This window comes from Nannobrachium achirus (assembly GCF_963921795.1).
Source record: "Nannobrachium achirus genome assembly, chromosome: 15".
NCBI classification, from domain to species: Eukaryota; Metazoa; Chordata; class Actinopteri; order Myctophiformes; family Myctophidae; genus Nannobrachium; species Nannobrachium achirus.
The window spans coordinates 17,176,440-17,193,218 of NC_137822.1; the positions used below are offsets into that span (position 1 = coordinate 17,176,440).

The 16,779-nt window shown below is 44.2% G+C and overlaps 1 protein-coding gene across 1 annotated transcript in view; it reads left to right on the plus strand.

Annotated features, from left to right (window-relative positions):
• Positions 1-16,779, plus strand: part of unc5cb (unc-5 netrin receptor Cb) — a gene marked incomplete at both ends in the record, with an annotated part of 120,649 nt that overhangs the window by 7,363 nt on the left and 96,507 nt on the right. Inside the window, 2 exons of the mRNA XM_080743435.1 lie at positions 1,582-1,812; positions 15,805-15,948. Coding sequence (XP_080599561.1) covers positions 1,582-1,812; positions 15,805-15,948 — 375 coding nt within the window. The remainder of the gene's footprint in view (positions 1-1,581; positions 1,813-15,804; positions 15,949-16,779) is intronic.

A 16,779-nucleotide genomic window follows, 5' to 3' on the forward strand; every position in this document is an offset into this window, starting at 1 on the left:
CTCTCTCTCTCTCTCTCTCTCTCTCTCTCTCTCTCTCTCTCTCTTAGGGATGGGCCGATACGCGATATTATCGTTTATCGTGATTAAAAACACTTGCGATAATCGTATCGTGCAGATTTAATTTATCGTGATAGCGTCCTCCGTCATGCACATGGGATCAATTCACCTTTTATTTGCCGAGCTGCATATCCGCTATCACTTAAACCCTCTATAATTGGTAAAAGGTAATCAAAATATACGTATGTACATGATACAGTCTTTTTTCACTCTATGAAATGTTTTTTTGCCAAAAAATAGCCGATCTACAAGATCGGCTATTTTGGGGCAAATGTTCCACCCCAGGATAATGGATTTTGATTATCGCGATAATATCGTAAATCACGATTTCTCTGGTCACAATAATCGTGATATGACATTTTCATATCGTCCCATCTCCTCTCTCTCTCTCTCTCTCTCCCCTGTCTCAGCAGTAGCTGCATGCTGTAAACCCACCCTAGCCTGAGAGCAATCCCAGACCTTTCCTGAGCTCTAAAATACACTTGTGTAAACATTCCAACGTATCGAATGATAGGGATGTCACATCAGTGTGCAACGTGAATGGATGAGAGAGCGTCCTCGCTCTTAATCCTCCGTCCTCCCCTCTCACCCCGCCCTCCCGTTCTTCCTTCCTCGATGCCACCATCTTGTCCCTTAACGCTGTGGTCCTCAACCTTTTCAAGCCACGACCCCCAAAATAATCATATTTGAACCGGGGACCCCACCCCCACCCCGACGAGCAGTTGGAGTTGTAATAGTTGAGGCATTACATTTTGTATAACACGGTTCTATTGTGAAAATAGCCGATCTACATGCTCACAACGCCTCGCAATCTGCCTCTAATATTTGAAAGTTTGACCAATGTTTAATTTGTCATTTCAGACTAGAGGTATTAAAAAGTCCTCCAATTGTCACTTTAGAAATGTGCAGATACCCTCTATACCAGGGGTCTTCAACAGGGGGTCCGGGACCCCCAGGGGGTCCTCAGAGTTACTACAGGGCTCCTCCAAATCTACCAATCCTTTTTATATTAACAACTTGAACCCTAGTGTCCATATTCTGAGAACTGTAGACAAAAAAAAGCAGATCTACAAGCTCACAACGCCTCACAGCGCCAATCTACTGAGCTTGTAGACCGGCTATTTTCGGCAAAGAGGTATGGTGTAGAGGGGAAAAGGGACAGACTAAGTACAGAGTAAAAGGTCAAGTTTATTAGTTTAATAGTTAAATATCTTAAAACACAAATTGACATGAATCCAAAATACACTGATGGTTGTGCTGTCAAACAATGAAACCATATGGAATCTATTAAAAGGTTTTGGGGGTCCCTGCTTCATCTCTCTCCCCACTAAGGGGTCCTTGGCCTGAAAACGTTGAAGACCCCTGCACTATACACTTAAACTTCATGTTGGTTTGTTTGCTGTTGAGAGAGAAAACAATGTTGCACATTAAGGTAACCATCTGGGGACCCCCCCCCACACAGGTTGAGAACCACTGCCTTAACCTTCTCTCTGTCCCTCTCTCTCTCTCTCTGTGCTCCTGCAGTGGAGGATGACTTCAGGGGACTGGGCGAGCTGCCGGAGATCTTCCCCTCGGACCCCCCGGAGCCACTGCCAGTGTTCCTGATGGAGCCGGAGGAGGCGTACATCGTGAAGAACAAGCCGGTCAACCTGTACTGCAAGGCCACGCCCGCCACCCAGATCTACTTCAAGTGCAACAGCGAGTGGGTCCACCAGAAGGAGCACACCGTGGAGGAGAGGGTGGACGAGAACTCAGGTATGAACGTGACCACAGCACAGCACGCCAGAAAGGTACCAGAGCAGAAAGGAGAGGCTAGAAAGGGAGGGAGGGAGGGGTCTGTTTGACAAGTAAGGGTGCCTGTGAGGTCAAAACAGCGGTGTGGTTCGTCTCAGGACGTTGTGTAAACACAATCCAATAAAAAAATACTAACTTTGAAGCTCAAGAAATGACCGCACTAGCCTAAGGACAATCCACTGTGTTAGTTATGAGAGAGCCCGCGAAATCTAGCAACAGGGGCAGCCGAAATCTAGCAACAGGGGCAGCTATGAAAAAAATCGACTAAAGCAGGTATGAAGGGGTATGATAAAAGGCAGATTTAACCCTATATGTGTTTTGGTCTGGATGTCTCCTTTAACGCTATGAGCTTGCAGATCAGCTATTTTTGAAGCGGTGAAAGCCGCTTCCAAGGTGTGGCTTTGTGTGTCCCGTACCAGTCCCGTGCATCCCTGCGCTGTTATTGGTCAATTTTGTCTGTCCCGTACATGTCCCGTGCATGCTTGACCAATTGAGGATTGGTCAAGCTTCATATGCCAATTTGGCCCTCCAGACAAAATCATTCATTCATTCAGAATTCATAAAAATATAGAACTAAAGCACATAGAAAGTATAGATCTAGAACACAGAATGTATAGATCTAGAATACAGATTGCATCTCTCTAGAACACATAGAATAAAAATTCACCGCTTCACTTCGGACCGAGGTTTGATTTTTGAAAAAACTTGCAGATTTGTGAAAATCTTAAATCGTTTTTTTTTTAAGGCTTTTTCTGCCTTTATTGATAAGTAAAAAGTTCACCAAGTACAGAGCAAACTCAGGTCAGGTTTACTGTAGAGGTTTTAAGTGGTTAAGTCCTCTTTAACAACGGACAAATCTACATTTTTGTGGTTGTTGTGTTGTTGTTTTTCGTCCCCAATAAACATTTGATTGGCAATCGCAAGCCTTTGCTGGAAGACAGTTGCTGTGATGTGATCGCGCAAAGCTCTTAACTAGTCTAAAACTTTGTTCTGCGTTTGCAACATGACACTCGACCAACTTAGGAAGCTCATTGAAAAAACATTGAAAAAAGTTTGAAAAGCAGTTTGAAAAGCATTTTTTTCTGCTGCGCAGATGTGAACAGGCACTTATTCAGAAACCCTGTAAAAAAGAAGAAAAAAGTTAACTAAAAAAAACTTTGAAATAGGTAAATAGTCAAACACACACCCACACACACACACACACACACACACACACACACACACACACACACACACACACACACACACACACACACACACACACACACACACACACACACACACACACTTCATTTATAGGTAGAATTCTTGCTGAGTCTATGGTTTTAGCATTTTTACCTTTACCTTGTAAGGACACTGCGGTGGGACCGTCCCCTATCCATTGAAAAAATAAATAAAAATCATGAATTATTCAGGAAGGAATTTTGTCCAAACTCTGCCACTACTCTGAAAAAGCACATATGCTATTGTAATGAGGATAAGAATTCATTTCAAACTTGACAGAGTCAGACTAGAAAGGTGCGCTTCTCGGAGCGCAGGTGTCCGCCAACACGGTTTGCCTACCCAGGGCCTGCACACTTTGGAAGGCATCTGTCTCTGTCTCTGTCTCTGTCTCCCTCTCCCTCTCTCTCTCTCTCTCTCTCTCTCTCTCTCTCTCTCTCTCTCTGCTGATTCCAAGCACTCTCCTCTACAATTCTCCTTGGCTTACCTACAATCATAACTTGTGTTACTGTGTGCAGTTTGGGGGTCCATTTGGGCCAGGTTGTTTACACACTCACAGCAGCAGACCTTGGACAGCCTTATTAAAGCTGTGTGTGTGCCTTTTCCCCTGTGCTCGGTTTCTCCTTTCCTTCAGCATCGATGCTCTGTGGTGTACTGGAGCAGCATCTTCTGTGATTTTGGGTTGTACTGTGTGCGTGTGTGCGCCTGCGCGTGTGTGTGTATGCGTGAGCGTGTGTCTGTGTCTTAGATCGTCGTTGTCGGTTGGAAACCTTGTATGTCCAAAACCGTTCGTTTTGCATTTATCATTTTAAAAATGATTTAAACTAGTGAAAACAGCAGATCTACAAGCACACAACGCCACGAGGCGTTGTCTGCTTGTAGATCTGCTGTTTTCACTACCTTTGTGCGACAGCCTTGTATGATGAAGCAGGGCTTTACTTTGCGAAAAAAATTACAAATTTGAAAATTGGAGATACAAGGTTTCCACTCGACAATGACGATATGTGTGTGAATATTGTTGCTGTCGGGAGGCAGCAACGATATGTTGTCAAAGACTCGTCAATAATGATCAACTAGAAAAGACTTTGAAAGAATTGCTTTGAAAGTATAACATAAGGCTTAAGTGGATAAGAAAGGGGAAGGATTGAGTTGTATCGGTGTGTGTGTGTGTGTGTGTGTGTGTGTGTGTGTGTGTGTGTGTGTGTGTGCGTGCGTGCGTGCGTGCGTGCGTGCGTGCGTGCGTGCGTGCGTGCGTGCGTGCGTGCGTGCGTGCGTGCGTGCGTGCGTGCGTGCGTGTGTTGTAGTTTGACTTTGAATAAGAGGAGAGGCCATGAGATAGCGGCTGCCCTCTCAGCCTGCATGTCAGAAGGCTGCGTGCCAACAACATCAACATGATGGAAAACAACACACACACACACACACACACACACACACACACACACACACACACACACACACACACACACACACACGCGCGCGCGCGTGCACGCACACGGCTACACCCAGAGGCAACTTATTACTCTCACTTTCATGCATGTATGCATGGGCAACGCATGTGGGTGTGTATCTGCTCTCACATGCTCTCTACACACCCACACAAGTACTGTATGTCCACACATGCCTGTTGTACGCACGCACGCACGCACGCGCGCACGCACGCACACGCGCACGCACGCACACACACACGCACGCACGCACGCACGCACGCACGCACACACACACACACACACACACACACACACACACACACACACACACACAGGATACCACAACAGCCTGCAGGCTGTGTGATCTCTGCCCACTCCAGTCCTCTCTAATTTCCCCAGATTGACAGAAAAAGAACCCAAGCTCCAAACTGGGCAGCCTGGTCAATACTACAGTGAGTACAGCTGCAGGTAATGTGATAGTAGTAGCACACTGCAAAACCCCAGTGTTGATTCAACTCTCACGGTGTAGAAAAACCACCCGTAAAGGGTCGAGCTGACGCTCCGAATTTTTACAGTGGGCTCCCCTGCGCTCGTTCTGCCCAGTGGTGTAAATTAACTAAGTAATGTACTGTAATTTTGAGGTATTTGTACTTTACTTGAGTGTTTCCAGTTTCCAATACTTTCACTTCCTCTCCACTACAGCTCAGATCCAAATAAAGTACTTTTACTCTGCTACATTTATTTGAAATCTTTAGTTACCATAGTTACTTTGCAGATATACATTATAATATTATAAAACATACATTAACCACTTTAGCCCTGTTTTATACTTTGGCTATTTGTAAATAGCTGATCTACAAGCTCACAATGTGTCGCAACTGCTATTTTCAAACGTTTTGTACTTTTACTTTTGGTACTTTAAGTATATTTTGATGCTACTTTTACTCAAGTACATTTTGAATTCCGGACTTTTACTTGTAAGGGTGCCCTCACACCAAAATACCTAGAGTGAAATCCGCCAATGCATTTCAATGAGAATGGAGCGTATTTTGCCAGTAGAGGATTTCTGCAAAATACTCTCCATTCTCATTGAAATGCATTGGTGGAGAGTGAGAGTGGAATCCGCGTTCCGCCAATGCATTTCAATGATAAGGGAGCGTTTTTTGCAGAAATCCTCTGCTGACATGAAACCGCTTCACTCTCATTGAAATGCATTGGCGGAACGCAGATTCCACTCTCAAATGTATTTTGGTGTGAGGGCACCCTAAGGCTGCAGCCACACCAAAATACCTAGAGTGGAATCCGCCAATGCATTTCAATGACAATGGAGCGTTTTTTGCAGAATTCCTCTACTGGCATGAAACCTAACAGAGTATTTCAATATTGTAGTATTGATGCTTTTACTTGAGTAAAACATGCGAGTACTTTTTTCCACCACTTGCCCCCAGTGCTCATTCAACTGGAAAACGACCCGTAAGGGTTGAGTCGACGCTCCGTATTTGACGGTGGGCTCCCTCTCCCTCCGCTCGCTCTGCCTCTTCTGTTTCCACTTTTCACCTCGGGAGAGAACGTTACACAAGAGGCCGTGACAGACTGTGGGGTCTGTGAAGGACAGCAGAGTCAGTGTGATGAGAGAGTGGAGTGGTGTGTTAGAGACACACAGGCAGACAGGAGACGATAAAAGACAAACAGACAGATATACAGACAGACAAGGGGAGATAAAGAGAGATATACAGACAGAGGGATAGGAATATAGAGAGAGACAGCCAGACCATCACAGAGTACGATAGAGAGAGAGAGAGAGAGAGAGAGAGAGAGAGAGAGAGAGAGAGAGAGAGAGAGAGAGAGAGAGAGAGAGGCTGACATACTTTACAGTGAGGATGAGAAAGAGATACTGTAGAAGGGGGAAGATAAAGAGAGTTTCCATAAGCTGTGTTTTGCCTTTAGGTGAGGCACTCTCATGTCTGAAACAGTGTTCAAAGGAGTTGAATATGTTATTTAATACTGCAGGTTTTATTAGACGCCTAGTAGTTGTACGTTATTGTTGTTTATGCCTACAGTTACATGCTGGATTGGTTGTGCTGCTAAGAGTTCATGAATGTCGCCCTTTTGTCCGCTATTCTTTTGTTCTTTTTCTTTGCTTTAGTTTACGTGAAAAACACTTTGAAGGTGTTCATTTGAATGCTTGTCAGCATGTGTCTGTGTCTACTGTGTCTATTAGTGAGGGTAAATTAGCGAGTGTTTTGCGCTGAAGTCTGTGACCGAAGGTTTTACGCCCGTTCAGCTTATGGGAAGGTATTGCGGACTCCCCATTGGCTTAAAAAATCACTATAATCTCAGTGACTGAATATACTGTAGACCAGCTTGCTCCACAAGCTGGTAGGAATGCATGATGAGAGACCATCCATTGAAGTGCTGTCATTATACGTTTATATTTCCCTAATAAGCCATTTATGTCATCTCCTCTCCTGTCCTCGTGGAAGGTAATAAGGTTTGTCTGTAACTATTATTCTCAACTTCTATACTGATTATCCTCAACTTCAATTATATTAGACCTTTTTGATACGTACTGAGATCTGCTTTGCTTCTAATTGTGTATCTCCAATACACCTTTAGCCGTACTTTTGAAATGTGAGCGTATGGTGAAAATGATAGAAAAGGCACAGAACAAAGAGTCTTACATGTCAGTTGTCTACAAAGTGCCTTTCCTTTTTTTTCGTGCAGTGTTGAAATTATTGATCACGTTCTAGTATCAAAAGCCAGTGAAAAGCCAGTAGCGTTACATCTGCCAGCCTGCTGTCATCTGAACTGTAGCACGGTAGTATTTTGCCCCCCTAGTGTTTCACAGTACTTTCTGCTCTCTCATTGATCTTTGCAAACTGGCAGAGAGTTAATTATAAGTGGGCGCCGTAGTGTAATATACACTAGAGACAGCTCGTCACTCTGCCTGAGTTATGACCGCGGAGATCAAACCGGAGTACTCCTCTCCTTCTGGCCTTGGTAATCAGGGCACTTTACCCCGGGCCCTCCTTTCTCCGCCTCCCCATGACTCCTGGCCCCTTTGGCCTGACTGGCACAGATCAATAAAGCTCAGATAGGAGCTAGCCAGCGCTAAGGAGGCTAAGGAGTTAGCCCGAGATCGCGCTAATGATCACATTAATAATGAATCATCTGCAATGAGGCGCCCCGGCCCTAAACCAGCCACCTATTAATGGGACATATTGTACAATCATTTCTAGCTGCTAATGGCCACTCTGAGAGCCTGTGAAGAAGTCCCTCATCGCCGGCCCCAACACACTGATTCTCAACCTTTTTTTCATTTCAAGGAACCCCCAGTTTGATATCGCCGTTGCCGGGTTGGAAACCTTGTACGTCCAAAACCTTGCTTTTTTATTATATTAAAAACGATTTAAAATATTAGAAAAAATAGCCGATCTACAATCACACAACACCTCGTTTCGCGAGGCGTTGTGTGCTTGTAGATCAGCTATTTTCACTACTTTTGTGTAACACTCTTGTATGATGAAGTAGGCTTTAATAAAAAACACACTCATTTGAAACTTGGAGATACAAGGTTTCTGCCTGACAACATTAATATAGATTAAGTCTATACTAGACCCTCATTTGAGGTGATTTCTATCTTTGGGACCCCAGTCTACACTGTGGAATCCACAGTGTTAATTTAGCTCTGGCGAGCGTGCACAATGGAACCAAATGAACCTGTAAGGGTCCATTTGGTTCTGTGTGTATACACTCTCTTGAGTTACAGACCCGCAAAAAAGAGTCCACTTGGTTCCTGGAACGTCCCTCAAGGACCCCCTGGGTGCCCCCGAACCCCACGTTGAGAACTCGCCTTGGATTCCGTTGTGATTACAAGCCTGGATGGAATTTCAGTCCCCTTTTTACGTTTGTTATCATTGCAACACTAGTACGCGCCATGGAGCAGGCTCCCGCAGCTAGCTGAGCAAACACGTGATGTCATACTGTAGGATGAGGTCAGACCGCTTACATCAGAGCTCTGCTCCGCTTGCTGAACTAATCTCTGCGCCCACCTTCTGATCTGAGCAGGATACGTGGAATACATTCCTCCAACCCTTACCTAATGTCCATGAAGTCATGAATGACTTTAGACGTAATGTAATTCTGGTGCTTTCACCATTATCCAAATTGCATTGCTTTCATGGCAAAAAAAATAAGGTACTTTTGACAAAACACTTTGATGTTTGATGTCAAAGGATGAACGCGTTTGGGAAATCAACCTGGTGTTGCTATTTTATGGCATGTCATTGCAGGCAAACGTGTATTTATTTATTTGAGCAAACTGTCCAGAATTTCACTGTATGCTTCAAAAACCTCTCAAATACCCGATCTACAAGCTGTCAACATGCCGCGTTGCAATGCATTTGAGAACTACTCGTAGCTTGTCGAATTTCCCTATTCCACATATATCAAAGTACCGGTACTGTATACAGTAGAGGGCTTAAGTTGAAGTCAGTTACTAATAGGCTATAGTTTATGATGTTATGTATAGGGTATATCCTCCCACAGTGCTCTCCACAACAGCTACATGTGGTGGATAATTCATATTTCCTCACAACGAAGCCTCATTCTCAGACAGTCTGGGGCTAGAGCTAGAATGAAATTGACAGACTCAGGCACACTTCCATACCCATGGAGAATTCATACCTTTTTATTGTTTCCGTTCTTGATTTTTCCCTCTGCAACTTTGTGTGATGTTCCTCCAGCATAATTTCTGTCCATGACCCGTTCCCACGCAAATACACACTCACAGGCATTTACCACAACCCCCCCCCCCCCCCCCCCCCGACACACACACACACACACACACACATATAGACCACCTCCACAGTCCACACATTCCCACAGCTCTCTCTCGCTCTCTCTCTCTCTCTCTCTCTCCTCTCTCTTAAAGAGAACAAACATTTACAGACATGCATGTTAAGTGCACACGGATACGCGCATGGACACGCTCAATAGCACATTTGCATCTAAACATAATACACACTCGCTCACACATTTGCGAGTGTAAACAAATTCACAGAAGCACAGCACGGATACACACACGGACACACACACATGCATATGCATGCGCGTGGCACACATGAACGAACACACACACACACGCACGCACACACACACACACACGCACACACACGCACACACAGTAACAGTGTTTGCCTGCCTGTCAGCAGCATGCAAGTTTTAAATGTTGCATGAGAGCTAGTGTAGGCCGGTGTGTGGAGCTCCACTGTGCTGGGTGTCTGGGGCCATGTCAATGCACTGAACCCGAAGCAAAACGCCATGTGTCGTTTTTGACCTTGCATTCTCTTCTAGAGCAGTGGTTCTCACCCTGTGGGTCGGGACCCCCAGGGCGGTCCCCACATGATTTTGTGTGTGTGTGTGTGTGTGTGTGGGGGGGGGGGGGGGATGTATTAAAATCTTTTTAATGCAAGGCAAAAAGGTCTTATGCACAGACACCTGGTATAGGCTCAGCGATGGGTGCGTAGATGGTGTGCGGGTCATACAGTTATTACAGTACATTCTGTGCATGTTTGAAAATAACTCAAATAGAAAAATATAGAAAAGTAAAAAGACCATTGCTGCATCAAAAGTAAAACAAACCTATATTTTCCAAAGTGAGTGCCGTGATGCCAGTCCACGGGTGCTGCAGAATCATTTGATAATATTTGGAATTCATCGATATCACTTGCACTTGTACTTGACGAGTTCTTTTTCCATCTACTGTACGGCCAACTCTCTTCACCAAAAATGGCAGATCTACAAGCTGTCAACATGCCGCGTTGCGATGCATTTGCATTTGAATTTCACTATTCCTCTACTGTATAGAGGGCTTAAGTTGTTCAGGTTTGAAGTCAGTTAATAGGCTACTTTATGGTGTTATGTATACGGTATATCCTCCCACAGTACTCTCCACAACAGCTACATGTGGTGGATAATTCATATTTCCTCACGAAAACCCCTGCTCTAGTCTAGAGTCCATGTGTTACACTAATTCCACTACCTCTAATGTTTAATCATAACCCCATCTCTGTGAAACCTTAGGAACTATGCTCATTCATCTACCGTACGTACATGAATAAATACATTGTAATAGAAGAAATGTGTTGTTGAAATGCTATTATTCTCATGTAGAAGGAAACTGCTTGTTGCTCTTCATAATTAGTCACTAATCACTCAAATCAACAAAACAACAGCGATCGTCAGACTTGAGATTAACTGTATCTGGCAGCTTCACAAAGTCTTTAAAAATAGCTGTGTCTTTAAGACCTTTGAAACACATTGCTTATCCTTGAGTTGCCTTAATAGAAACCGACAGGCATAACATATCTCCACCAGTACAGTACATGCTCTGTTATGTGCTATTGTAACAATTTGGAGTGCGATGGTTTGTGACATAAAATATCACTGAAAATGTATTTGAAGACACGTACAGTAAGTGTTCATCAAATAGCTTCAATATTTACTCTTTTCTTTACTGTGTATGTCTGATAAGCAAGATATAAAGCAGTGGTCCCCAGCTAAATGATGGAGAGTTGGTAACCAAATGGACCCTTAGGCTATAGATATGTAACTCTTTAGAGTGTAACATGGAACCAAATGGACCCTTACAGGTCCATTGGGTTCCATTTTAAACATCTGCATTACTTAATTGACAAGAAGTCTACAATTAGCGAATGTAGAAGAATTGTTATTTTGATCAACGTTTGCCTGTTATCTCTCCTATAGTACCAACTACCAACATCAATACAGCATGGAATCTTATCGAAACAATAACAGAATATCCGACATTTTGGGTCAGGGTCTGAGAGGTTAAATCTCATCAAATGGTGGTCCGTGGTTCAAATGCCCAATAAATAATGGGCCTTGATTATATGAAATGGGCTGAAAACCACTGATACAAAGGATGAGATTCAGATGAAGCTCTGAACTATTTGAGATTGTTTAACAGTTCTACTGCCAGATGTTATTATTTATTTATTGGGGCTGGTGCCAGCAAAAAGCAGCTTACCTTTGCGATGTTATAGAAAATTATCTATTTTTTTTTTTTAAACTAATTCATTTTATAATGGACGCTCATACCGGTATGTGTACTTTAGCCGAGCTGGCGGCAGAGGGCAGCCTTATGCAAAGAATTACTGTGAATTGGGCCGCTTCGCTTGCCATACATTCAGAGCATAGAAATGCATTTTCTAGAACAGATCCACAGAAAACAGCCAGGAAGTGATTTGGGACTCCATTATTGCTAACGTGCGGTGGATTTTTGAGAGCAGCGTTACGGGAGATGTTTTTACTGTACACGGCGGCGCGACCCCCCATCAGCTTACAGTCATCAGACAAGGTAAAAAGAACGAGCAGTATTCGCAACGAGCTGGGTTTAAAATTGGGGCGAACGGGAATGTCCGAAGCGGTAAAAGGGTCAAACTCATGTCTGGCCAAAACCTAAAACAGCCACATGGGGTTCACCAGGAGGAACATATTGTTATCTTGGGAGAGATTGAATAATTCACACCTCTCATCGCACAAACAGACGTGTCCGTGTCCATTTTCTATCCCAGCAGGATTCTTAACAGCACATTCTTTACAATCAATATTTAGTTCACAGAAGTGCTCTAAAAACATGCCATACCTTGCATTTTCACTCAAGCCTCTTTGCACCTTCTGTTATACAACTACACTTCACTTTAGACCCGGCCAACAGCGTAGAGCAGGGGTCTTCAACAGGGGGCCCAGGGGTCCGGGACCCCTAGGGGGTCCTCAGATTTACCACAGGGGGTCCTCCAAATCTTTGTGTGATAGAAGCTTTTTTTTCCTCCTTTTTTATATTAACTACTTGAACCCTAGTGTCCATATTCTGAGCAAAAATAGCAGATCACAACGCCTCGCAGTAGATTGGATATTTTCAGCAAAGAGGTTTGGTGTAGACTGTAGAGGAGAAAAAGAGCAGACAAAGTACAGAGTGAAGTCCCTGCGTCATCTCTCTCTCGACTAAGGGGTCCTTGGCCTGAAAACGTTGAAGACCCCTGGCGTAGAGGTTGGGGGAGAGAGAGGCCTAGAGAGGTGATGGGAAATGACAGCATGGAGGCAGTGGGAAAGTAACGAAGTACATTTACTCAAGTATACTGCACTTAAGTACAAGTCCATTGGGTTCCATTTTAAACATCTGCATTACTTAACTCATCTAGTGCCGTTTGCGTGATGTCACGCAATAAGTACTAGAGTACTTACAGTGCCGAATGCGTGATGTCGCGCAAAAAGTAATAAATTACTGTAACGTTGAGTACATTACCGAGTAGAATGGCCGGATGTCCGGAGACGAAAATCCGCGCTGATTTGTCATCATCACGGCTCCACGAGCACACAATAGTCATCCCATAACATTGAGGTGGACGGCCGATCTCATCTTTAATGTCCATTATCTCAAAACAACACTTTAGAAGCGAAGATGGAGGCAGATGCTCGCTTATATAACACATGTATAAACGCTCCATTGCAATCCAGCATGGCACCACGTAAACAATGATCGGTTCCGGCGCACGACCCGATGACGTCAGACCGGAAGTGATCACGCTGTGGCACTTCTGGCTTTCAAAATAAGAGAGTGCAAGCGGATGGAGCCTGCGTGAGGCACTCTGGACATCATTGCGACCGAAAATCGCGGGCACAAAATGAGTTAATTGACAAGAAGTCTACAATTAGCGAATGTAGAAGAATTGTTATTTTGATCAACGTTTGCCTGTTATCTCTCCTATAGTACCAACTACCAACATCAATACAGCATGGAATCTTATCGAAACAATAACAGAATATCCGACATTTTGGGTCAGGGTCTGAGAGGTTAAATCTCATCAAATGGTGGTCCGTGGTTCAAATGCCCAATAAATAATGGGCCTTGATTATATGAAATGGGCTGAAAACCACTGATACAAAGGATGAGATTCAGATGAAGCTCTGAACTATTTGAGATTGTTTAACAGTTCTACTGCCAGAAGTTCCAGTATTTTTGCTTTACTGGAGTATTTACAATTTTTAATATTTTTAGAGGTTAGAGGTCTCAATGACCAGCCCTCACAGGTCCATTTGGTTCTCCATTCATACTCTCTTATTAGAGTTCAATTGACATTGAGAATTTTACAGTGTAGATTGGGGTTGCAAAAATATAATAAGTTGTTGCATTTTGTACAGACCCGTAAGGTTCCATTTGGATCCTTGGTTGAGAAACAGTGGTCTAATCTGTGCTCGAGGGGCAGCTGTGCATCGAGGCGTTTGTTCAGGGGATCATTTGTTTGTTTGGGTCCTGGAACCCAGATGAGCAGTAATCAGAGGAGTTAGCAAACAGGATTGTGTTACCATGACGCCGGAAATCCCCTCCCCAAAGGGCCTGGACTCAAACGGCTAATGTTTTTTTTCCAGCCTGGCCCAGATTCTGGTGCTGAACCATTTAATGGTGCTAGGCCTACGCATTCCCTTAACACACACGCATGCACACAAGCACAGAGACACACACACGCGCGCGCGCACACACGCACGCATGCACGCACGCACGCACGCACGCACGCACGCACGCACGCACGCACACACACACACACACACACACACACACACACACGCACCCACCCACACACACTTGTATAGAATAGAATGTGACTGGGTTGCGTGTTGCGTAGACTTGCCGCATTGAACTGTTTTAGTAAATCAATGTGACAAATTAGGGAACACACTTTTATCGTTCATCTGAACGCAGCTGATCTATCGGTCTGGTCTTAGCATCGCCTAGCCCTCAGAGGCAACGGTGACATGTCGAGATTATGGGAGGTTGTCACGTGGAGGTGTGTGTGTGTGTGTGTGTTGGTGTGGGTGTTTATGTGTATGTGTGCGTGCGTGCATGTGTGTGTGTGTGTGTGATATTGGCCTGCTTGTTCAGTCTCTCTCATTCTAACGCTCTCCCCAGGGCTGACTCACAGAGAAGACACCATCCATTCCACTTTATTACCCGATCAATTGCCTCAGATGGGCCTGTTTTAGCTCCACACCATCCCGTTCTGTGTGTGCGTGTGCAGTGGTGGAAAAAGTACTCAAATGTTTTACTTAAGTAAAAGTATCAACACTGCAATATACTGTAGAAATACTCTGTTAGGGTGCCCTCACACCAAAATACCTATGAGAGTGGAATCCGCGTTCTGCCAATGCATTTCAATGAGAGTGGAGCGGTTTTTGCAGAAATCCTCTACTGGCATGAAACCACTCCCTTCTCATTGAAATGCATCGGCAGAACGCGGATTCCACTCTCATAGGTTCCGCCAAGGCATTTCAATGAGAATGGAGCGTTTTTTGCAGAAATCCTCTACTGACATGAAACCGCCCCCTTCTCATTGAAATGCATTGGCGGAACGCGGATTCCACTCTCATAGGTATTTTGGTGTGAGGGCACCCTTAGGGTGCCCTCACACCAAAATACCTAGAATGGAATCCGCCAATGCATTTCAATGAGAATGGAGAGTTTTTTGTAGAAATCCTCTACTGGCAAAAAACGTTCCATTGTCATTGAAATGCATTGGCGGATTCCACTCTAGGTATTTTGGTGTGAGGGCACCCTTACAAGTAAAAGTCCAGAATTAAAAATGTACTTGACTAAAAGTACAAAAGTATTGGCATAAAAAATTACTTAAAGTTCCAAAAGTAAATTATGCAGAATGTCCTGTTTCAAGTAAAAAAAGAAATATATAGTGTTTAATGTATGTTTTGTAATAATAATCAATCTACAAAGTAACTAGCAACTAAAGTTTCCAAATAAATGTAGTGGAGTAAAAGTACAATATTTGGATCCGAGATGTAGTGGAGTAGAAGTAAAAGTATTGGAAATTGGAAATACTCAAGTAAAGTAAATACCTGAGAATTGTACTTAATGTAAATGCATTAGTCACTTTACACACCACTGTGTCTGTGTGTGTGTGTGTGTGTGTGTGTGTGTGTGTGTGTGTGTGTGTGTGTGTGTGTGTGTGTGTGTGTGCGTGAGTGTGTGTGTGTGTGTGTGTGTGTGTGTGTGTGTGTGTGTGTGTGTGTGTGTGTGTGTGTGTGTGTGTGTGTGTGTGTGCACGCGCGCGTTCGTGCGTGTGTCGTGTTGCTGCTTCCGTGCACTGATCCAATCTTTCTCCCTCTCTATCTCTCTCTCTCTCTCTCTCTCTCTCTCTCTCTCTCTCTCTCTCTCTCTCTCTCTCTCTCTCTCTCTGTCTCTCTGTGTCTCTCTCCCTCTCTCGTCCCCTAGGTCTGGTGGTGCGGGAGGCCAGCATAGAGATCACTCGTCAGCAGGTGGAGGAGCTGTTTGGTCCGGAGGACTTCTGGTGTCAGTGTGTGGCCTGGAGCTCAGCGGGGACCACCAAGAGCCGCAAGGCCCACGTCCGCATCGCCTGTGAGTGTTCCTCTGCCTCTCCTCCGTCTTTATGACCCTTTGTCCTATCTCGGCTAAAGCCTGATTTATCCTTCAGCGCCGTGGGCCGAAGATAGCAGATCTACAGGAACAAGATCACAACGCATCATATATCACGACTTGTTAGTGATAAAATTAGACCAGTGGTTTTCAACCTGTGGGACCGGGGACCACCAGTGGTCCTTGCGGGGTTTACAGGCGGTCCCCAGCTAAATGATGGAGAGTTGGTAACCAAATGAACCCTTATAGATCTTTAACTCTTGAGAATGCAACATGATTTGATGATCATTTTACACTTTCAAGAGTTAAATTATTGTTAAACATCTGCATTACTTAATTTACAAGAAGTCTACACAATTACATGTTGATGAACGTTTTGCCTGTTATCTCTCCTATGGCACCACATCAATACAGCATGAAATTGTGGACAAAATCATATCCAACGACAAGAAAATATTCAAAGTCTTGGATCTGAGAGGCAAAAACCTCATCAAATCGTGGTCTGTGGCTCAAATGCCAAATAAATAATGGGCCTTGATATGAAAAAGGTTGAAACCACTGTAATAGACCTTTGTCTCTGGTTGTATGTAAATGTGCTCCATGAATAAAGTTTGATTTGATATTTCTATCAACCTACCCCCTCCCCTTCTCGTACGGAGACCTGAGTTGACACCAACCTATCCGCCCATCTCGTACTTCTGAGTGGGAGGCAGCAGCATGCCTAGCTCACAAATTAAAATCAGGGCGCCCACTCAGAAAAACTGATCGCGCAAATGTCACCCTTCCAAAACAATTTGTGCGTGCGCCTCATGC